This window comes from Rhinolophus sinicus, linkage group LG09 (genome assembly GCF_036562045.2).
Source record: "Rhinolophus sinicus isolate RSC01 linkage group LG09, ASM3656204v1, whole genome shotgun sequence".
NCBI classification, from domain to species: Eukaryota; Metazoa; Chordata; class Mammalia; order Chiroptera; family Rhinolophidae; genus Rhinolophus; species Rhinolophus sinicus.
The window spans coordinates 99,084,165-99,109,422 of record NC_133758.1 but is presented as its reverse complement, the minus strand read 5'-3'; the positions used below and the strand labels follow the sequence as shown (position 1 = coordinate 99,109,422).

The following is a 25,258-nucleotide window of genomic DNA, read 5'->3' as shown; positions in this document are numbered from 1 at the left end:
CCACATGTGGTGGTTAAGAACTGGGAGGGATATCTCTGCTGCAGAGGTCCTGCCTGAGGAGTGAGGGGTCCCAGCCCAGTGCACCAGTGCTGGGAAGAGGAGTCCCCATAACAGTGCTGTGAAAATCATCAGGGATTCTGTCTGGGTAAGACGGGGTGCTGAAGACCTAGGTGTCCTCTTAAAGGGCCTGCGCAGAGACTCACATTGCTCACAAACACTTGCCCTAAGCTCCATAGAAAGGACAGCAGCTCGAAAAGTGCCAGGGACACACGGGAGGAACTGAATTAACTAGTTTCAGGGTGAAGGCTGGAGGGACAACTCGCTCCAGGACTAAAGTGACCTCCCCCCACACAACTGGTGCAGGAAGACTCTAAATCTGCATCGCCATTAACCTGCCCCACCTGATGATTTTCTGAGACCCGCCCTCCCCAATTCACAAGCCCAGTCAGAACCTTTCAGAGGCTAATCCACCCAAGTGCTGGCTTGGGTCCATGCTGAGGACTTTCCTAAAAATCTCTAAAAGGTCCACAAACCTCAGATAGGCAGCAGCTGCCCTTGGCATACCCTGTACCTCTTGCTAAGTGGCCCCAAGCCGGGCACTAATGACAGCTTGTCTCGGTTCAAAGCATAACCACTCCCAGGTGTGTCTAATCCCAGCACAGGCAGCTACCAACTGCTGATCAGTTAGTAGCTCCTACTAGGTGGCCCTGGGCTGGACAGAGGCAGCAGCTTATCTTGGCCTGCACTGGAGCACCTCCCAAAAGGTCCCAAAACCATATACCTGGTAGCTGGCTACAGAACACCACCCACTTAGTGCCACAAGTGCCATTGGTGCCTAGGCAGGCACCATGCTAATGTGAATCCCGCTGAGTGGGGTCAGCCCCTGCACAGTAGCTTCTCCCCAGTAGTCATAGCCAGTCCACATAGCCAGTCGGCCTGAGGGTCAGTTCCACCCATTGATGTGTCAACAGCAATCAAAGCTCAATTACAACAGGAGAACACACAAACCACACAAAAGAACCTGGAGCACCTGGCTCTGGTGACTGGGCCCCACAGGACACCTACTACATCAGGCCACGCTGCCAAGACGGGGAGACGTAGCAGATCTACCTAAGAGGGAGGCAGCCAAAATGAGACAAACATGTCACAAATGAAAGTCAGAACAAAACTCTAAAAAAGAACTAAACAAACTAGAGACAAGCAATCTACTGGATGCAGAGTTCAAAACATTGGTTATGAGGATGCTCAATGATCTCAGTGAGAACTTCAACAAAGAGGTAGGATACATAAGAGATAGAAAACAAACAAAAGTGAAGAACACAACTGAAATGAAGAATACATTCAATGGAATCAAGAACAGTTTAGATGAAGCAGAGGATTGAATCAGCGATTTAGAAGACAAGGTAGCAGAAAACATCAGAACAGCAAAAAGAATTTAAAAAATGAAGACAGTTTAAGGGGCCTCTGGGACAACATCAAGCGTACCAACATTTGCATCATAGGCGTATGTCGTGCGGGGAACCCTGCTCGCTGCGCCATTTGTCGCACGGGGCAGCCTGCGGGGTCTCTGCTCCTGCTCCCCACATAAGAACGCAGGATATGGTGAGGCCAAAAAGGAACACCCACGGAGCCATAGATAGGGGAGTCACACCACTATATTCTCGCTGGTGGCTGGGTTGGAGACACAGGAAGCAGGATCTACACAATCTTCAACCTGCCATCCTAACAGCAATCCGCGCTTGCCAGCCACCATCTTCTTGCTAGCCCCCCATTTTTTGCTAGCATAGCCATGGCAGTTATATTAGTGGCCAATGGCTCACTGGTTATAGCTGACGGCCAACTAGCCACAGCTGATGGCCATCCAATCACAGTTGATGGCCATTTACTACCTGAGCCAGCATCTTTCTATGCGAGGCCGAGAGCCTGGAAATTGCTTTCTGGGGCTCTGTCCCCACACTCCACCCCTACAGGCTCTCGCCTCACAATCTACACGACAAGCGTCTTCCACGAGGGGCCCTGTGCGATGAGCCTGGAGATGAATGCAATATCCTGGACACAACCAGGCTCTCTGGGCACAGCCGGGGTTTCTCAGGGCACCACCAGTGCTTCTGGGCACAGCCAGACTTCCTGGGCTTCTTAGGGCACCAGCAGTCTCCCTGGGTACAGCCAGGGCCTCTCAGGGCACTGCCACTCTCTCTGGGCACAGCCAGACTTCCTGGACTCAGCCAGGGCTCTCAGGGCCCTGCCACTCTCTCTGGGCTCAGCCAGACTTCCCGGACTCAGCCAGGGCTCTCAGGGCACTGCCACTCTCTCTGGGCCTCTCAGGGTACCCTGCTGGAACAACAGCGGCTCACAGTCAAGGTGCTTACATATTCTCAATGGTGGTCGGTCAAGACACAAAAGCAAACATCCGCCAGTTCCACTACATGGTGGTATGTTCCCAAACAAACAGTCAAGCGGTCCATTAAATTAGGGATAGAAGGCAATTGTCCATATTCCACAGTCATTCACCAGGGCTGTCCTGGGGGTGAGGGATGACCTTGACCTCATCCACAGCTCCCACGGAGGACTCAGCAAGCGTTTCCTCCTGGGACTACAAGTCCTGCATCCAGGCTGCCTCAGCAAGCACTTCCCAGCCCACAGAGCCGCAACGACCTTCACTTTCTCCGGCCTATGCTGGTTGGGGAGCTGTCCACGTATTTCCACCCCTCCCCGGGGGTCCAGCTCTCCAGCAGCTGCTCCTCCTGGTCTTCCTGAGACTGAGTGTTCATACGCACAAACTGCTCCACCGCCCTTCAGAGAGCTTTGGCCAGCATCATACCCTGCTCGCTGCGCCATTTGTCGCACAGGGAGGCCTGCGGGGTCTCTGCTCCTGCTCCCCACATAAGAACGCAGGATATGGTGAGGCCAAAAAGGAACACCCAGGGAGCCATAGATAGGGGAGTCATACTACTATATTCTTACTGGCGGCTGGGCTGGAGACACCGGAAGCAGGATCTACACAATCTGCAACCCACCGTCCTAACAGCAATCCGCGCTTGCCAGCCACTGTCTTCTTGCTAACCCCCCATTTTTTGCTAGCATAACCATGGCAGTTATATTAGTGACCAATGGCTCACTGGTTATAGCTGACGGCCAACTAGCCACAGCTGATGGCCATCCAATCACAGTTGATGGCCATTTACTACCTGAGCCAGCAGCTTTCTATGTGAGGTGGAGAGCCTGGAAACTGCTTTCTGGGGCTCTGTCCCCACAGCGTACCAAAAGGAGAAGAGAGACAACAAGGGATTGAAAACCTATTTGAAGAAATAATGACTGAAAACTTCCCAAGCCTGGTGAAGGAAACAGATATACAAGCCCAGGAAGTGCAGAGTCCCAAACAAGATGAACCCAAAGAGGCCTGCACCGAGAGACATCATAATTAAAATGCCAAAGGTTAAAGACAGACAGAATCTTAAAAGCAGCAAGAGGAAAGCAGTTAGTTACTTACAAGGGAGCTCCCGTAAGGCTGTCAGCTGATTTCTCAAAAGAAACTGCAGGCTAGAAGGGACTGGTACAAAATATTCAAAGTAATGAAAAGCAAGGACCTACAACCAAGGTTACTCTACCCAGCAAAGCTATCATTTAGAATCGAAGGAGAATTAAAGAGCTTCCCAGACAAGAAAAAACTAAAGGAGTTCATCACCACCAAACCAGTATTTCAAGGAATATTAAAGGGACTTCTTTAATAAGAAGGAAAAACTTAAAAATATGAATAAGACTATATGGCAAAGAAAAAATATTCTCACTGACAAAGGCAAACACAATAAAAGCAGTAGATCAAGCAACATTAAAGCTAGTACAAAGGTTAAAAGGCAAAAATAGGAAGATCATGTATAATTACAATAGTAAATCAAGGGATACTCAAACATACACAAAAAAAGTAAAAAATAATGACAAAAACACAAATGTGGAGGGGGTAAAAATAGTAGTGATATTTGAATGTGTTTGAACTTACACGACCATTAACTTAAAACAGACTGGTATAAACATAGATTGGTATATATGAAGCACATGGCAACCACAAACTAAAAATCTACAAGAGATATACAAGAAATAAAGAGAAAGGAATCCAAACACAACAGTACAGAAAATCATTAACACACAAGAGAGCAAGAGAATAAGAAAGGAACAGAGAACTACGAAAAACAATGGGAAAACAATAAAATGGCAGTAAGTACATACCTACCAATAATTGCTTTAAATATAAATGGATTAAATGCTCCAATCAAAACATGAAGGATGAAGAGGTGGTACATATATACCATGAAATATTACTTGGCCATAAAAAGGAATGAAATCATGCCATTTGCCAACAACATGGATGGACGTAGAGGGTATTATGCTAAACAAAACAAATCAGATAGAGAAAGACAAAATACCATATGATTTCACTTACCTGTGGAATCTAAAAAACAAACAAAAAAATGAACAAGCAAAACAGAAACAAACTCAGAGATATAGGGAACAAACTGATGGTTGCCCTATGAGAGAGGGATTGAGGGACTGGGTGAAAAAAGTGAAGGGATTAAAAAGTACAAATTTGCAGTTACAAAATAGTCATGGGAATGTAAAGCACAGCATAGGGAACATAGTCAATAATATTGTAATAACTATATTTGGTGTCTGGTGGGTATAAGACCTATTGGGGATATCACTTCATAAGTTATATAAATGTCTAATCACTGTGCTATACACCTGAAACCAATATAATATTGAATGTCAACTGTAATTAAAAATAAATAAACAAACAAACAACATGGAGAGAAACAGCTGTGTGATGGAGAGTGGCCAGGTGCTGAAAACTTAAGCTCCTGGATAAAGCAAAGCACCTGAAGCTGGGAGTACCTTTGGGTTTTTCAGTCATAAAAGCCAATAAATTCTTTTTTATTTAAAAAAATTAAAAAAACATTTATTAAAAGGAACAAAAAAGAAAATGCGTGTATACGATAACATGAGAGCAAACTCAAGTTGCCACCCACAGCCATTTAAATCATAACAACTCAATGGGGGAATGCTATTATCTACATTTTTCAGATGATAGACTGAGAAATTAGGGCAGGTATTTTGTCCAAGATCAAATAGCTAATAAGTGAGAGACAGAATTTGAATCTTGCTCTGACCCTGATTCTTAATTGACTTTTGCTTTTGAAGCAACACGCACTAAGGAAAATCAAACGAAACGGGTGGTAGTTTGCACACTTACTGAGTACAGTCTCAAAGCACAGTCTTTATAGTTTTAATGGGGCTGAATAATTCAGAACACTGAATCAGCACCAAAGCTGATAAAGGACAGTGGGAGCGAGGATGGGGTCGCTTACCACTGGGCCAGGCCGTAAGTAGATGGATAAGCCAGTTTGCTCCACGTGTCTGGTACTGTGTCATAACTCAGTGCGGACTGCTGAGCTTCCATATCAGGAGATAATGTCAGCTCCCCCTTGCACGGAGAAGAAAGGCCACATAGTAAATGTCATCTGATGTCATGAAGCCTGCTCTACCCCCACTTTTAAACTTACCTTCAAACCAAGGTCTAATTGTTGAAGTGACACACGGATTTCCTGAAGGAGAATATTCATCCTCTCACATTCTTGGAAGCAAACAAGAACATAGGGGTTTCTATTTGTGTTTTTTTGCATGATCTCTGCCATGTTGAACTCTTCTGGAAGTTTCTCCAAAATGTCATCCAAGACATTCTTAACCTTAAATCATGAACACACAAAGATTTAGTTCCTTTTTGTTTCATTTTTGTTTACGGTGACCACAGGTAGATATATAGCTATATATGTGTGTGTGTGATAGATATATATGTGTGTGTGTGTATTGTGTATGTGTGTGTGTACACACACACTCACACCCCGGGTGCCAAAAAAATGTATACAAGTGGACACTTTGGTCAACGTTGCTCAATCAGTAGTTTGCCATAATCAGAAGTGTCTGGATGCTGATGGTAACCACTTTGAGCACCTCTTGTAATTGCAGAAGTCAAACGTGACTTGTATTCATCTTTTGTTATCAGTATTTATTGAGTATTACAATTTTAATACAATTTTCTTTTCTTAAAATGTGTATACATTTGGCATCCTCTGTATATATCTTCTATTTTTTTAAATCCAGAATACATCACACAACCCCCAAAGATGCTTGCTAATGTGTTTGAAAGATGCCTCCTACTCCCAGGAGGAGGACAGAGTGGCCTTGCCATCTACCTTAGCCCACTTCTGTATCAATGCAGCCCACCCTACCTTCTTTAGATCTCATCAAGGAGGAGCTGCTATTTGTTTGTAGTTCATTCACTGATAGCATTTAGGAAATATAAGACCTGTCATCAACTTCATTTCATTTGTACGTAAAGATATGATCAGAGGAAGTAGAACCCCAGCATTTGGGTATTACATTTTATAATCTGCTAATTAAAAAAAAAATCATAAGAAAAGTCACATGAACTAAAGATGCCCTTTAAGTTTGACCTGATTCTGATGACTCGGATGCTGCCTTCCCAACTGATATGTCCTAAAATTCTGGGAGCAATTTAGATCAACGTTTTCAACAACAAGGAAGCCTCTATCTTCTATAATTGTTTCCCTGAAGAAATAATAGATTTACACATTGGCGACGTGAATATGTACGTGGTACTCTGATGTGCATATTCTTTCTAAGCAGTTTTACTGAGCTGGGGAAAACCAACAAATAATCTAAAACGGACAAAAGATTGAGAATTATCGCCTGTCTTCAGCCTCAGGCGGCATTCCCTCTCTCCTAGATTTCTCGCATTACTGCCTGTGGTTCTGACATAAGGAGGTTTAGCCCCTCACAGCAGGTAATGTGTCAGGTCCTGAAATCTTAAATTATTTTACAGCAGCAGTAGAGAGTATGAAACAATGCAGTAGAGAAGTTAGGTAAAAGAATGGCTTTTGGAATCAGCTGGAATTTGGTTTCCTTCACTGGCCCTTTCTAGATGTCTGGCCTTGGAAGTTACCTAAGCTTTTCCCTGAAATAGGGATCTTGATACTACTCAGAGCTTTTGAGGATTAAATACATATTTGTAAAGCACTTTCTTTAGTGCCTAGCCCATAGTAAGCATCCCCTAGATGGTCATTGCTAAAATGTGTTTGCCTATCGGGGGTGCTGAGGCATCTTTATCGCATTTGCTCTGCATTTTCTGGTTTAACGGTCAGCTTTCTTCTTGGAAAGATTGAAACCCAAAAACTAAATGAAAGCCTCATCCACCTCTCTGCTTCTATTAACAATATAGCTTTTCCCAATGGATGAATTTTTTTCTTGTTCATCTTTATAAAACAAATCTAACATTCACATAAGGAAGATGATAGTATATAGGATAAAACAGTATACAACGAATCTAAAGCTTCTAAATTACAAACAAGTATCTCAACAAATGACCGTACGTCAAGAAATGATTGAAAAATTTCAAGAATTAATATGGAAAGTCCTGGGACTTCACTATAATTAGATCTGATGATTAGTCTCTTCCAACAACCTGACTCCTTGTCAATCAAATCATGATTAACAATTTTGATAGAGGAATAAGGGCTAATTTATTTTGGGGAACATAAACTATTCAGGTTTTAATTTCACGAGAAACAAGATGTTAACCTAAAATCTTGTAGGTTAAAAAGTAAAAAAGTTTGATGTCCATTTCTCATCATTCTAGAGCAATAAATACCTTCAAAAGAATAAAATGCCAATCTCCCAAGACAATGTAAAAAAGAGAGACAAAAACACATTGAGAACGAAAGGCAGGCCAGATTTGGAGAAGATATTTGCAAAACAATACAAAGGACACACACATAAATTAAAGAGTCCTTACAAATCCATTGACAACCCAATTAGAAAAATGGGAAATTGAAAATAATAAGAACAGGTACTTTACATGACAGTATGTCCAAATGGCCATAAACATATGAAAAGATATTCAACATTGTCCCTGCACTGAGGAATGCAAAATTAAAACCACAGTGGAATATCATTACCCCTAACAAAACCACAGAGAGAGAGAGAGAGGCTGAACTTGCACAGTGTGGGTGGGAGTGAAACTGGTACAACCCCTTCAGAAAGCTGTTAGCGAGTATCTATGAAAGCTCAACATATCCTTTGATCCAGCAATTCCACTTCTGAGTATGAGTGGATAACTTTGGGAGTTACCTTTGTTGACAAAAGAACATACAAAAATGTTCATGGCTGTGATCTTCATAAGGTGAAAAACTAGAAACAACCCAAATATCTATCAAGAATAAAGAATTGTATATTCACATTATAGAATATTAAAATGAGTCGTTGGTCCATGTACAACATAGCTGAACCCCAGGTGTAATGTGGAATGGGAAGAGCTAGACGTAAATGAGTACATCCTGTAAGACGGCATGTATTTGAAGTTCAAACACAGGCAAAACTAATCTACCATGTTTCCCCCAAAATAAGACCAAGTCTTATATTAACTCTTGCTCCAAAAGACATATTAGGGCTTATGTTCAGGGGATGTCATCCTGACAAATCATGCTAGGGCTTATTTTCCAGTTTGGTCTTATTTTTGGGGAAACTCGGTATGGTGATAGAGGTAAGAAGAGTGAGCTGACGGGGGAGGGGCATACTGACTGGCAAAGGGCATGAGTATCCTTCTGGAGTACTGGAAATGTTCTGTATTTTGATCTGGGTGGTGGCTCTATGGGTATACGTATACAAAGGTAAAAATGCATTGAGTCATACGCTTCAGATTAGCACATCACACTGTATATACATATACCTCAGTAGAGAAGAAAAGAAAGACCCTCTACCTTGTCTTCTGTGGACTGTCCCAGCTCGTCACCGATGAGTACATTCCTGGGCTGCATCTCCAGCAAAGTTCTGAAGAGAATGTTGGATGTTACTGTCAGGAATTCTATTTCAGCGTTTGGATGGAGGCCATACAGCGTTGGGCTTTCTGGCGGGAGCATCTCCTCTACGTACTGGTGGTAGCCCGGGTAATCTAGATTAGGTGGGGCTGCAAATCCTGGTGCCAGCAGAAGTTCATCTTCAATCTGCAACCAAAAAGGAAAAGTTGGTTGTTCCAAACAAAACGGGCATCGGTCTTTGCTTCCTAAACGTGTTGAGAGCTCTCTGGTAAGCAGGTCCCAGCAGAGTGCCATAGACAGCTGCCTCTCAGCAGTGTTCCACGGCCCTTTCATGAGGGATCATTCTGCTGTGTGGAGGGCACCAGGCTGACGTGGGACGAGTGCAAGGAACGCATGAAGCCTCCCCCTAAGAAGACTTAGTGTGCAGCTCACTTGGGGTGACATGACACATGCACACGCAGGGGATGAACAGATGCTGAACCAGCTACTGTGTAGTGGTCACCCTGTCACATGCTTCGAGTCATCGATTCTCCTACACATCCCCCCCTTGCAGAGAGAAATCAAGACCATGTAACTTGCCTCCAGGAAGATGTTTGATTTGATCTTCATTCCTATCTCATTTTAGTATGACTGTGGATAGCCTATGCTTCCCCATTGTACATACTTTCCACAGTACCGCTTCCAATTATTTTACATAGGTTACACATAGGAATTTTATAAACATACACAGTTATATGTGCACTTATTGAAAACTATGTGTAAGTGTGTGTGTATAAGTAACATTTTATAAGGCAGTATAAAGTAAGAGTCAAACCAATGGTACCTCCGCATGACCTTGAGCTACTCAGGGCAGAACCTGTTGCTCGCCTCAAGAGCCATAGACCCTGGGACAGTTGCTGGCATGTAACTGGTGCTCAGTACGGAGTTGCCTAATGAATGAAAGCCTGGAGTGATAAGGCCTCCCCTCACGTCCACCCACTTCATGAGGCTGGGCTACAGGGTAGACATTCCACGTGGAGGAATGTTCTTAACAAAAGGCAGTGTGAGGAGCAATAGCAAACCTAAATATTAGACTGTAGCTCTTCACAAAGTAGCAAAAGCATTGCTAGGCCTGAGACTCTGACCAGCCATAAATATAGACAGTCATTCAAGTGCTTATAATTTTCTAGTTCATGCAGCATAATCTCCGGTTTTTCTTTTCTGGTTGTTCATTAGTTCCCAGAGGCCAGTACCTCTGTTTTAATTTCCCCGGCCTCTCTTACTATAAATTCTGTCTATGTGCAGTTTTAAATGTATAGAGAGGGGATGTGACTTTTTAAAAAACTATCACCTAATGTAGGTATTGTATGCCGAGATTTCCTAAATCATTTTTCGAAACTGGGGTTCGTCTCTATAATTGTGTATGTGATGCCATCTGGTCCCTTCACGCTGTTGCCTGGAGACAAAGTGAATATTCACACATTCTTATTCAATACTATGTATTGATCACCTAATATACCCATACGAGCCTTGGAAGTATAAAAGATTCATATGACCTAGTTCTTAAGGAACTCTCAGTCTAACGGGGACAATATAAGTGACTTTCTACACAATCATGTCATCCGTACGGGCAGTTTGCTCCTTCCTTTTCAAACCTGCAATCCCAGATTTCCTAGACAGTCTGTGCCCTTGGAGATGAAACTCAGTTGCCTCAGTCTGTCATGCTCAGTCTGTCAATTCCAAAAGGCATGTTAAACATCTGAGTCAGCATTGCTATTTCAATTTGGGGCTGGGAGGAGATTCAAGTTCAGTCTTTCATATTGCCAGAAACAGAAACCTTGACCCAAGGAATATTAGAAAGAGCAACCTGGACTATCTCACCACCAATATCTATTAGCTTGGTTTGTTTTTCATTATTTATTCACGGTTTCTATCATTTCATATTTATGTATAAGAATAATCAAAACTGGAGAAATCAAAATTTCACGTGACTCAGGGTGACCAAAACAAAACTGAAGGATATTCAGACTCATCTGATTAGTCTCTGATAGATAAATTAGCCAAAATAACAATATGGGCAGAAAATATGCATAATAAAACCAAAAGTGGAATAAACACAACTGAACCAAACTTTATTCCCTATAAACAAGGACTTGGGTCTTCTCTGTTAGCGCTCACTAGATGAAAAGAATTTAAAGAGCCACAGTGAAATTGTCCTTCAATAGAAACAAGAAGATAAAAACAATTTCAAGCAAAGAAATTAACCAAAAAGTGGAACCACTTAAAAGTGTTAGAACACTGCGGGGGCTGGATGTTTGACTGCCTATTCATATAATGCGGGTGGGACTGCAAATGGTCCCTGCTTTCTGGAAAGACAATTAGGCAGGCTTTAAAAACATGGGAAGAGTGCCTTTTATATGTTCAGCAATGAGAAAAGCTGAGGACAACAGCAAACTCCGAGAAAAGGGCTTGAGGTTTACAGCCAGACAGACCTACCTGGTTCGGTTCCCCTCCCTGAATGGTTTGGAGGCCTTAAAAAATGACAGTTTATCATGGTTTCAACCTCTTTGTCAGTAAAATGAGGCTCCCACTAGCAATCAATGAGTGTGGCTGTGAGAATGCAATGACCAGCTATGCAGACATCCAGGCACATAGCAGGCTTTAATAAATGTTACTTTTGTTCTTCCCTATGTCCTAGGAGCAGACATGATTATTTCAAGTACATCTTGATTTTCTGGAAAGGAATAGACAGTCTGGGAAATGTCCGATTGTAAATTCCTACTATGAGGTCAAACAAGTAAAGTTTGTAAAGTAAGGATTGGTTCATCCAGGGACTTGTGTTCTCCTCCTTCAAGAAAACTGTAAAGATTTCAAGGGACTCAAGGAACTATGTGAACCTCGGTTCTCCCTTCCCACTCAAGGGCTTTTATGAAAACCCGCACCTTGCTGGTGGGGCCAGAGCTGTAAAGATCTCTGAACTGTGGCCACCTATCTTGTGTTTGGGGGAGGGCTGTTTGAAAAGGTCACTGTTATGCCTCAAAGACATTTCTACGAAGAAGATACACACATGGCCAATAAGCACAGGAAAAGATGCTCAACGTCACTAGTGTTTAGGGAAATGCAATGTGATACCACTTCGCAGCCACCAGGATGGCCGAAATAAAAAATATGGACAATAAAAGCGTTGGCAAGATGTGGAGAAAATCAGGCCCTCATACACTGCTGGTGGGAATAGAAAGTGGTGCAGCTACTTTGGGAAAACAATTTGGCAGTTCCTTAAAATGTTAAACATAGAGTTACCATGTGATCTGACACTATTACTCCTAGGTATATACCCAAGGGAAATGGAAATATATGTCTACACAAATACTTGTATGTGAATGTTCATAGCAGTGGTATTCATAACAGCCAAAAAGTGGAAACAATCGAAATGTCCATCAACTGATGCATGGATAAACGAAATGTAGTGTGCCCATACAATGGAATATTATTTGGCCATACAAAGGAACTACTTATATAAGCTATAACAGGGATGAACCCTGAAAACATTATGCTAAGTGAAAGGTATCAGACACAAAAGGCCACTTATTGTATGATCCCATTTATATGAAATGTCCAGAATAGACAAATCTGTAGAGACAGACAGTAGATTAGTGGTTGCCTAGGGCTGGGGAGAGAGGGGTGGGGAGGGGAGGATGGTGACTGCTCATCTATCCAGGGTTCCTTTCTGGGGTGATGAAAATGTTCTAAAATAGATGGTGGTGATGGCTGTACAACTGTGAATATACTGAAACCTTTGGATTATTCCATTTCAATTGGTACATTTTATGAGATTGTGAATTATATCTCAAGAAAGCTATTAAAAAAAAGAAAAGAAGAACCTATGGAATCGTGCTCAAGGAGAATGAGCTTCCACAGCATGAAAAAATCATCAGTTACTTGAACTCACCTTTGCAGAAATCAGTGCCAGGCACAATTATTAGAAACTGAGAAAGCCACATCCTGCCACTCTGCTGACTCTATAGGACTGCCGTCCTTTTTACAGTTACCTTCCTGGTATTTAATAAAAGACTCCCCTCCTCCGCTGGCTCTCCAAGGAGCCCTGGTTATGACAAGTAGCTCCCAGTGAGTCTAAACAAGAGCACTTGCCCTTGGCCTATGAGTGAAAAATGCCATGGTCCCAAAGTGCTGTGAGGGATTTTCAGAACTTACCTGAGGTTGAATTACATTATCTCAATGTCTTTAGAACTGGAAGGTGCACTAGTGAATTTCTAGACAATACCTTCATTTTACAAAAGAATAAACTGAGGCACAGGGAGGTCCTGCATAAAGCTGCACAGAAAGTTAGTGGCAGAACCAGAACTCCAACTCCTGGATTGTCCAAGGTTGTTCTTGGCGTCACCCTGTGCCACCCACCGTGCCCCGTACAGACACAGGTCAGTGTTTGGGTGACTCGTGCCCCAGTTACCACGAGCAGATTAGCACTCCAGCCAACGTGGTGTGCTGCGGAGAAAAACCTGTGGGCTTTGCAGTGAGGCTGCGAGTTCAAATCCTGGCTTTGCTCCTGAGCAACCTCTCAGGTTTCCGTTTTGATTACATGGGATAATAATGCCTAGTGTGCAGGTCTGCAGTGAGGGGAAGAAATAATACACATGAACGGTGTAATACTGACCCCCGGCACTGAACAGGGATTTAATCAATGGTTTCCATTGTTAGCATCACAGAGTCAAGAAAGTATGTCAAGTATGACATGTAGACTAGGAAAATGTATACTTCATAATAAAAATATCTCCCATTTAGTAAGCATTTGTCCCAACATTGCACCAATATTTAAACCTGACAACACACCCATGAGTTGGGCCACTCTTGTTTTGCAGATGATGAAACAGGCTCAGGATCAGTGATGTGTCTAAAATCACCCAGAAAATACAAGGAAGAATTGAATTTGAACCCAAACCCAAGCTTTCTCTTTTTTTTTTTTTTTTTTTCACTTCAAAGCCCAGCCTCTTAACTGTTAGTCTCTGTCATCAAAATAGATTTCTAATATAGAACTTTCAGGTGACCAGATACCTTATTTTCTAAAAGTAATTGACTGTACTACTTGTTTAGCCTTGCCAAGCATGCCCTTTCCCTGAGAGAATAATGTTAATGATCCCTAACTTTGGCCAGAGAACCGCTAAGGCACATTGCTGTCCAGAAACCCCTGACTGCAAACTCATTTATCCAACAACGAACACACCCATCTTCATGTCAGCGAAAGCACTCCAATTCCTTTAATGACAGCAGCGGAGCTCGAAACCCCACATCACTAATGGGGTGCTTTCTGATCATGTTCCAATGCAACCAAAGATACTAATTTCCAAATAAGTTAACCAATGTGAGAAGTGGCAAAAGGGGGACCTGCAGACGCTGAAGTGTTAGACCAAGTTCCTAATAACATAAACAGCATGAGCAGGAAGCATTTGCCTGGGAACGAAATAACTGGGGTTTTGCAGACTCTTCCACCAAGTCAGTAAGGGCTTTACCTTCCTTTGGTAAGTTGAACAGGTAGCGCTGTCCGGTGTGGATGCAAGATTGCAAATGCAGTGTTTGGATCCTGAAAACCACACCAGATCTGCACGGGAAGGGCAGGTACCGACATTTCTAAAGGGCTAACACACACTCCAGGGATGCCCCTCAGCTTCTATCATCTGTCTTTATTTTACAATTATTTGAATGGGAGTTCAGACTTGTGAAGGTTAATGGACTGTCTCGTTTGGCAACAGTAATTCGCTCCTTATCCTCAGGCCAGAGCCAGAGAGGAAACATCAGCCTGAGCTTCTCCCTCTGCCCCTGACCTCCACCATCATTCTGAGAAATCAGCCTCTGTAAAGGTCGCACTTCAACACTGTTTATCTTTCCCGTCTCCATGGCAACCTGCTCCCAGACCTCTTCTGAGGAGCGACTTCCAATTGTGTCAAATTGAAAGTGTCTTTCTGACCTGTGAAATTCTGCTCATTCAGAACTAAGACCAAGAGCCTCACAGTCAAAAGAAACACTTAATGGTTACATGGCAGGAAAGTAGTTTTTTCCTTCATTGCCTCCCAAATTGTTTAACGTTATTAAAAGTAGTGAAAAAATAATCTGTCCCAAATTTTCTATATTAGACTGCAATACAGCATGTTCTCTAAGACGTGATCACATTACTTCCCAACATAGACTCAGGGAAGGTGATCAGAACTATACAATGCTTTTGTGAGATGAAGTCCTCAAGAAATTATAAACAGAAGGTTGTTCGAACTATATAAAAAATTGGTACTGCTCTAAACACAGTTGTTTTGTCCAACTGGGAGTAGAGATGACATGGTATAGGGTGCCCTGGGTTTCCAAAAAATAATCATGCAATGGCCATGAATATGGAAACCTTCTGAGAGAGAGAGAGAGAGAGAGCGTGAAAAAAGTGTGGCCCCCACGTTCAGCTACTTTAATGTGGAAAACAAGGTCTGAGTACTTTGGCCAAAAAACACAGCCCTGGTCCTGAACACATGGGTGTTCGGTCTACGCAGACATAGGGTTGGTAAGATGAGAAGTGGGTAAACGGTGCCTCCTCTCTTTAAATTCCAGCACAGGGGTGCTCTTCCCCTTCCTCACGGAAGGAAGAACTGGTTTCTAAAGTCACTACATTTTTCTTGAGCACGTTACGAGTTAATGACTGAAATGTAGATGACTCCATGGCTTCTAAGACAGGGAAAAAATATAGATTTCACTAATTTCCAAGTCCTCAAATTGAAATCAATACATCGATCTTCCAGCTAGAGCTCTTGCCCATGACAAACTGAGTGACCTGTGGCAAATCACTGTACCTCAGACTCTTTGTCTATAAAATGGGGTACCTGTCAGTTCTGCATACCTCACACAGCTATTCTGAAGGTCCAGGGGGTCAGGGCATGTCAGAATGCTTCACACACATGCACAGATGTCGCCTGGGCTGTCTCATTAAAACACAGATTCTAATTCTATAGGTCAGGGATGGGGCCCAAGACTCTGCATTTCTAACAAATTTCCAAACTCTCTTGAAGGTGGGTCAGAACATACTTACAAAAAGCCAAGACTCCTCAATATCATTTAAGAATTAATTATATAATAACAAATTTTAAAACTCTCACCAGAATTTTCTCCTCAGCAAAGTGAATTTTAAAAGTGTCTTACCAGGGATGGATTCATGAATTCTTCTAAATACGCCCGACACAGTTTGCGATCCCACTCATCTGTGATGTGGCCTCCGTACATGATCTCACCAAAGAGAAAACGGAGGTCTTCCCATGGCACCTGGGGGAAAATCAAGCAAGTGTTCGCATCCAGGCTCAGGGCATCTGCCTCAGTGGGCAGGCACATGGCTCTCTACAAGCCCCTGCAACACAATGCTCTCCCCACGCCCCACCAGCAGGAGCATTTAAAAGAGGTTTAGGCCCCATAGCTCAGGGCTTAGAGCGCTGGCCTTGTAAAAGACATTCAGAAATTGTCTAGGCTTCTGCATAGGATTTCTTGAGAGGATCGTTTTCAGTGTGTTTTAATACATTCAGTGAAAATTCACTACTAGTGAGATTTTTATGCAGATTTTAAAGCTAATTAGTCCTAGAACATGTTATGTAGGGAAAGTTCGCACATTCACAATCTCATCCGGAAATCACTAGAGGGTATTGGTTACCAGGGCCTTTGAGGTATGACGTGTTTTTATGGTCTGATTTACATTAGGTTTTATGACCTGATGCAAGAAAAGAAAACCCATACAATTTGAATTCGGGGTATATTTAGAATTCCATCACCCTCCAAAAGTTCAGGCAAACAAATCCCTTTGCCACAAATTCATTTGAGGGCTCAGTTTATAGCATAACGGGCCTACCTAATTGTTTAAGGGATATAACTCATGACTACACCATGTTTTATTCAATAAATCACTGTATCTCCTCTTTATTTGGCTTAGCAGAGTTTGAAGTCTCTCTTTGCTACCCTTTAGCTTCTGGGTTTGCAAAACATGCCAGTTTGTGACGAAGCCTTTCTAGACAGGAACTTTTATATCCTTGGGGGCAATATATTGCCTCCCAACAGTTCAAGTAAAAACTTAATTATAGCCTTCATTTGTTGCATGATGTGATAGAACAAGTAAAATTGCTTCAACTAGCCCCATGTACTTGTTACAAGTTTATTTGAATATGAATAAATGAACCTCAAATGTGTGTTTCTTTTAAGCTGGTTTGATATGAATGAAATATAAAAATGACTAGACTGCACTGTTCTCTCAACAACCCCATGGACTACCTTCTATATAGCTGAAATGGATTGGAAACAAAGACTTAACTTTATTTCCCTTTCTGATTACATTTAATTAATATGGATAGCAGGCGCTATCCATACAGTAGCTGTCTCCCTCAAGATTTTGTTCTACTAAGGGTCTATCCTTGATAACTGATTCTCTTTCCTCAAATCCAGAGCTCTGGTTTTGACAGAGACCTTGAAAGGGTCATTTTGCCCAACCAAACTATGTGCACATATTAACTTAATTCTACAATCCTGGTAACTTGCTTTGTGATGTTTAGCAAATGACTCAGGTCAAGACATCTGAGAGACAAGTGAATGAGTTAAAAACCTAAGGCTGTGCTGTTCTGAACACCAGTGGGAGAAGCAGCAGGACACAGCATGATTCAAATGGCCACCTGGTGCTGACGAGACTCAGGAAGTGAGAGCTGGAGAGAGACACACACGTCAATTCCTCTCTCTTTCTCCCCTTCATTTCTACCTCAATCATGTACAAGACTCAGCTGAAATAGGATAATATTACTTGTCAGCCTCAGGAAACAGTTATGATGGGCTTGAATAAAAGTATTAAGTGGTCCATTTTATTTTCTACCCAGAACTATTACAACAATCATTTTTACGTGCAACACTTAAAACGTGCTAAGATCAACAGAAAATATTATTAATTAGAAGGATTAAAATATGCTCGAAGTATGAAGACTTTTTAATTTCATTGATTTAAAAGATAGATATGGAATACTGGTCACCACATACGTTACTAAAGCCATTTATTTTGGATACCACTTATTTAAAATGTGTCTCTTGGGAGAACATACCCATGTAGTATACCAAGTGTATACATTCTGATAGCTGTCAAATCACCTTTGAAGCTTGAGAAAACTCTGATAACAAAAATGGTAACAATGGGGGCTTCTGGTCAAGATGGCAGAGTAGGTGAATGTTGTGCTTGCCTCCTTCCACAACCACATAAAAATTACAACTAAACTATGAAACAAACATCACTGAGAAATGCCTAAAATCTAGCTAAACAGCAGTCCTATAAGTAAGGATATATAGAAGAAGCCATGTTGAGACTGATAGGAAGGGCCGAGACAAGAATATCCCAAATGAAAGAATAGGACAAAACTCCAAAAAAAGAAGTAAACAAGATGGAGACAAGTAATCTACCAGATACGGAATTCAAAACAGTGGTTATAAGGATGCTCAATGATCTCAATGAGTACTTCAACAAAGAGATAGGACACATAAAAATAGAGATAGAAAATGTGAAAAAGAACCAGGCAGAAATGAAGACTACAATAACATTAGAGGGAGTCAACAGTAGATGAGATGAAACAGGGGATCAAATCAGTGATTTGGAAGATAAGGTAACAGAAAACATCTAATCAGAACAGCAAAAGGAAAAAAAAAATCCCCCCTACCAAAAAAAAAAAAAAAAAAAAAAAAAGGAAAATAGTTTAAGGGGCCTCTGGGACAACATCAAGCATACCAACATTCACATTATAGGGGTACCAGAAAGAGAACAGAGAGAGCAAGGAATTGAAAACCTATTTGAAGAAATTATGACTGAAAACTTCCCTAACCTGGTGAAGGAAACAGACATACAAGCCCAGGAAGTGCAAAGAGTCCCAAACATGACGAACCCAAAGAGGCCTGCACCGAGACACATCATAATTAAAATGCCAAAGGTTAAAGACAAAGAGGATCTTAAAAGCAGCAAGAGAAAAGCAATTAGTTACCTACAAGAGAGCTCCCATAAGACTGTCAGCTGATTTCTCAACAGAAACTTTGCAGAAGGGATTGGCATGAAATATTCAAAGTGATGAAAAGCAAGTATCCACAACCAAGATTACTCTACCCACCAAAGCTATCATTTAGAATCGCAGGACAGATTAAGAGCTTCTCAGACAACAAAAAGCTAAAAGAGTTCATCAAACCAGTATTACAAGAAATATTAAAGGGACTTCTTTAAGAAGAAGAAGAAGAAAAATAATCAGAAATATGAATAATAAAATGGCAGTAACTACATATTTATCAACAATTACTTTAAATGTAAATGGATTAAATGCTCCAATCCAAAAACACAGGGTGGCTGAATAAGAAAAGAAGACCTTTCATGTGCTGCCTACAAGAGACTCATGTCATATTGAAAGACGCATACAGGCTGAAAGTAAAGGGTTGGAAAAAGATATTCCATGAAAATGAAAACAAATAAACAAACAAGCTGAGGTAGCAATACTTATACCAGACAAAATAAACTTTAAAACAAAGGCTATAACAAGAGACAAAGAAGGATCCAGGAATTCCACTTTCAGGTATTTACCTGAAGACACCCAAAACACTAATGTGAAAAGATACATGAATCCATGTGTTCATTGCAGCATTGTTTACAGTAGGCATGATAAGGAAGCAACCTAAGTGTCCATCATTGGGTGAGTGGATGAAGAAGTGGTATATATGCACAATGGAATGTTACTCAGGCATAAAAAGGAATGAAATCTTGCCATCTACAACAATATGGATGGACCTAGAGGGTATTATGCTAAGTGAAATAAGTCAGAGAAAGACAAATGCCATCCAATTTCACTTATTTGTGGAATCAAAAACAAACCAAATTAACAAACAAGTAAAACAGAAACAAACTCATAGATATAGAGAATATTTTGATGGTTGTCAGATTGGAGAGGGTAGAGGGATTGGTTTGAAAAGGGAAAGAATTAAGAGGTACAAATTTGTTGTTACATGGGGATGGGGATGGAAAGTATAGCATAAGGAATATAGTCAATAATAGTGTAATAACTATGTATGGTGTCAGATGGGTACTAGGTTTATTAAGTGATCACTTCATAAGTTATATAAATATCTAATTACTATGTTGTACACCTGAAATTAATATAACATGGAATGTCAACTATAATAAAAAAATATTAAAACAAACAAAAAAATTCTAACAATGGTTACCAAAAGAACATAAAACAGCTGCGTAGCCATAGAAACATGAATGAGTTGTTTGAAAGGCCCTTTGTAGAAAGTGTGGCCTAGAGATAACACCTGGTTGGTTTTGGCAAATATAGCTCAAATTTAACTTAAAGGAAAAAGTTCCTCTTATGAGGACTAAGCTAGAAAATCCTTATAAATGGTTCCTTTTTGAAATCCAATCACTGAGTTTATAAGAGTTTACACAAATGTTCTTGATGAAGCATTGCCATTCCCATCTGTAAAATACATTTTAGCTACGAAATAAAATCATTCATCTACCTTTAACTTCAAATCAAGGGGAACATTACTGAGAAAGTCACAACAAGGTGGCATCCTTAATACATAATAATGACATATGCAGGAAATGCACCATTATTTATACTTGTGACGTGCTGTAAATTGCTTCCATCATCAGGACTAATTGTAGTGATTATTAATGCAGTGTTATGAACTGTCAGAATTGCTGTATGTAATTACATTTGTGCAAATGCTTCATTACCTGCCTAATGAATCTGGCATATATGCACATGTAAACCACTGTTTTTGTTAACATAATGAAGGACATTTTTTTTTTTTGCACTAAGCTACTGATGTTGAACTGCTTTGACCTATCTTACAAAGTTCGAGCATCCACTGCTAGAAAACCTTCGATTGGTTTATTTTCACACTCGGCAGAAGATGCATGTATAGTGTCAGCCATTGCAATAATAGCTGCAAAAGAGAAATATGATCCGTTTTGATAGCGCCCAAAGAGTGACAAACTCCGTATACTCCTTGAGAAGAGGTTCTCTGACCACTGGCACGTACGTTAGGGTTTGCCTCTAAGTAGTTGTAGAGGACATTGGCACAGATGGTGAGGTCTCCAGGACTGAAAGGATAGCTGCGGCTCCAGCCCTGGGGGCCAAATCTCAGTCTCCCGGCAACACAGGCATGGAAATAGCACAGAGCAAAGAGGATGCTTTTAAACTCCTGCTCCTTGGAGCACATTTCAAGTGTATCCTAGGAGAAAAGAAAAACGTTTGATTATCCATCTGTACAGTTTCCAAGGGCAAGGGTCTGAGTTTTCAATAATCTTGTAAAGGACTTTGAGTGAGATCTAGGAGAGAAGTAACATGCCGTTTTCAGCATGGCTGCCTATCCCACGAGCGCATAACAGGAGGCTATTTGGCATTTGACAATCTGTTGATTTAAGAGGAATGCTTTCATTTTGTTTTAGTTATTCTTCTGAATGCTTCTAAGTTCACTAGAAAATGAGACAATTCATTTTGACTAGTAGTAATACTACTTGATACCATTTCTTTCTGCACGTTTTCCTTGTAAAATCTGGATGACAAAAGGACATCATCTTAGTTTCCTCACCGTAAGCAGAATACTAGTTAACTCCAGTTCTCCTTTGCCCCTGGTTTCATAGTAATGCAGGTTATCTGGGCACATGGTCACCTATCAAAAGACAATTTCCCAGCCACTCTTGAAGCCAGATGTGCTATATAACCACATTTTTGCTGACAGAATTTGAGAAGTGATATGTCTAACTTCGTCATTTACTTAAAAGGAAATTGCTTGCCCTGGTTGTCATTCTTTTCCCTTTTCTGTAGGCTAGAAATGATAACAATTGGACAAGCGTGGAAGCCATAGTTATGTATGGTAGAGGCACACATCAGCTTGGTGACGTGGCTGATCTCATGGAACAGAGCTGCCAATTATGTGTGAGAGAAATTACCTTGTTTGAAACACTATTATTTTGTGCTGACCCTTAACTAACACAATCACCATGACAAATGGTTTCCTTCTAAAGATCCAGAAGGAAAAGTCATTGTTGAGATGATAGAATGGCATATAGAAAATATATGCCTTATAGACTAGATCTGTAGGATTTATTTGCAAACACAGGGGGAAAGTTCAGTCCTGGTATGCTATATTGATATGGTTATGGCCCCAACAGCCATGAAGTTAAACGGTAAAAAACAACCGTGGGTTCATCTATGGCATGAAGACAGTACTTTACCCATCCTCAGATTAGGCAGTTCTGGGAGGCAAACAAGGAAAAGTCGAGGCCTACTCCTTCATCTGAGATTGGGCAGCAGCAGAAGATAAGGCCAAATCTGCACCTTCCTGCCTTGCCCTTTAAAATGGCCAAAGGATAACCAGTCTACATTTAAAATGGATCTGACAACGTGGGCCACCTACAAAGTATATGTAGCATCTTTTGGATGGGAGTTCAAATCTAGTCTCCTGGGGGGACTTCTGGTAAAAGTTTAAACCAAAACTAGAATTGTTCTCTTGGTCCAAGACCAGAAGAGCTTTTTAGTTTCTTTCTGTATCAGTTTCCTCAGAATCCAGGGCTACCACCAAATATAGTTCTAGAATTGCCCAGCCCAGATACAGTGCAGACCCAACTAAATCACTAGGCCATTTCTAGGTAATTGATGGGGTTTTGAAATAATACAATCACTAAAAATAACTTTTCAATAAACTTTAAAAGAAAAAAAATTTCCACAACTAAACGTCAATAAAAGGCAAGCTTATGAAGGAAGAAAAGAGAAACCATATAACTGGAATTAATCTTGAGGATATTAAAACATATTATTTTTAAATGTAAAAAAGTTCTAGGAGACCAAATAGAAGTATCAAAATTTTAACAAGGAATTATGACCTAACAAGTCACCTAACACCTCCCTTAAAAAAAACTGAAGGTACTACGACACTAAGTACATTAATTCCATCTATATTTCATATAACTGACTTAGTTTTATCCTCAGTTCTTAAAAAAAAAAAATCACAAGTCAATGCCCATTTCATTATGTCCTTTCTGATAATATAAATGCCACTGAAAGAAAATGTGAATCAGGGCTTCCTAAGAAAAAGTATGAGTGTCTACCTATCATCCCATATTTCAGGTCAGGTCAGCTGTACTTTTATAAACCAAGTCACAAGCAACTAAATATCAGAAAATGTACGAACAGCACTGTGAACAAGGAGCAAACATCAGCATGCACATAATAATGCTGATGCCAATGTTACATGCACAATTACCAATTATTTGTTTCTGCTGCAAATATTACAGAAAATTTATATTGTTCCTTTAAAAACCTGGTATCTGGGAATGAAAGGAGCCCAAACAGTACTCCTTTATGACGTCTTCAAGAGGCAGACCCTATTGAGCTGAAAGAGGCATAGGTAGGCAACATCCTACAATGGTTCTTTACATCGTGGTCACTTAATGATCATATTTACATAAAAATTCTGGAAAGCTCAGGGTAATAAAAGACTAATATTAAATGAACTTTGTTCTTATGAACACATGTGTCAAAGTTTGGAGGTAAATTCTGATTTAGGGGGAAGGTTAAAAATACAAATTTAGTTGGATTTGAAAATTAAAGCATGCAAAAAACAAAAGAAAACAAAAAACACACCAACAGAATAGTTAACTTGCCTAGATCCCTTGGGTGATTTTCCCTTGGGTGATCTGAGAAGGGCAACATGAGTGACTGGAACTCATTTCCCTAATCCAAATAAGTACCAAGGTAGATGGCATTCATCACCTTCTGTCCATGTCACAGGCTTCATGAAGGTAGCACCATGGCAACAACACAGAATACCCAGGATGATACAAGGAGATTTGAGGAAGGAGGAGGTTTGTGATAGAGACCACTAAAATTGCCTGTTCTAAAATGTCTTCTTGCTGACTTTTAGCTGGGCATATGGCTGCCCAAGATAAATTTGCTTCCCAGCCTCTCTTGCAGCTAGGTAATGCAATGTGACTAAGTTTGACTAATGGGATAAAAGAAGAAGTATTATATATTAACTTGTAGGAAATGTCTTTAAAAGAAAGCAGTCATGTTCTCTTTGTCATCTTCTTTGTTCCGTCTTTCATCCTATTGTTGGGAACACAGATATGGAGGCTTCAACTCTCACAGCCACCTGAGACCATGGCAAGCCCATCTTAGAAATGATGGAATGGTAAACCATGAAGAAACTGGGTTGACAATTTTGTGGTGACACATATGAGCTCTGAGTGACCCACCTCCAGAAATCTCTGATGGTAGAAATACTTTTTAACCTTGTTTAAGTCACTAATGTTTTATACTTCTTTCATAAGTAGCCGATCATAATTCTAACTGAGAAAAAGGTGCTGGGAATCTATTCGGAGATAGCCAGGGAGCACAGGCTAATACCTGTGAATTCTATAATCTGAATAAAATCACATCTTGCTTTCTAACATAATGACAGGTCAGCATTCATAAAGGCTCTGAAAAATTTTAGATTTCCTTTAGAGTTTCTATTTGTTTATTTGGTTTTGGCTAAAATAGGTTTGATGGGAAGTTTATTTAGTGAATCACTTTGATTATCTTCGCGTTTGCTACTTATGATCAAATTTAGTCTTATTATTTCAGGGGATCCTTTCCACTAGATAAGAAATAATATTACACCTTAAAGTTTTAAGATCCTTTCCAATAAATGTAACCTTTGATTAATAAAAGTGGCTTTCCAGATAGCAGTTAAAAGAACTGATACTTTCATGCATAAACTAGAACAGGTTGTTTTTAACTGGGGAAGGAATTCCTACATAGGCATTGAGAGTCTGCTTATCTCTATGATTACATGAAATGAATTTTCTAATGTGCATTTCTCTAGGGAGTTTTCTAAAGCTTTATCAGATTATCAGAGGTGTTCTTACAAAAAAAAAGCTGAAGGATAACTGGGCTGAAGCATATTTGTTCATGAAATACTCAGTTTTCACGAATAAAAACCATTGTTTTAGGGAGTTAGATAAATCCTACTTAAATGTATCAAATTCCTCCCTTGTGCTTACTTTGAGAAAGAGCTTGAGACTGTCATGAATGGTCAGAAGTTAAAAACTGAAGGATGATTAAAAACACAAATACAAGCCTGCTACAGTTCACAAAAAGCACACTGCACATCAATTCAACCAGATTTTTTTGAGTGCCTTCTATTTACACAGCCTACTGTGTGTAGATAGGCCACAAATTAGTCAATTATTTAATTAAGTAATTAACTGTACTCTTCAAAACTATATTCTTAGGTAGCCAATTATTATAATTCCTTCATAACTATTATAATTTCTTCGTAATACTGGCTCAGAAGGTACTAGAGAAAAG

At 40.6% G+C, this 25,258-nt stretch overlaps 1 protein-coding gene across 3 annotated transcripts in view; it reads right to left on the bottom strand.

Moving 5' to 3' along the window:
* Positions 1 to 25,258, bottom strand: part of DNAH11 (dynein axonemal heavy chain 11) — a 291,367-nt gene that overhangs the window by 6,049 nt on the left and 260,060 nt on the right. For all 3 annotated transcript variants that reach the window (XM_074340834.1, XM_074340835.1, XM_074340836.1), the window contains 5 exons: positions 20,946 to 21,137; positions 16,053 to 16,172; positions 8,829 to 9,071; positions 5,556 to 5,738; positions 5,361 to 5,476 (listed from right to left, as the gene is read on the bottom strand). In XM_074340834.1, coding sequence (XP_074196935.1) covers positions 5,361 to 5,476; positions 5,556 to 5,738; positions 8,829 to 9,071; positions 16,053 to 16,172; positions 20,946 to 21,137 — 854 coding nt within the window. The remainder of the gene's footprint in view (positions 1 to 5,360; positions 5,477 to 5,555; positions 5,739 to 8,828; positions 9,072 to 16,052; positions 16,173 to 20,945; positions 21,138 to 25,258) is intronic.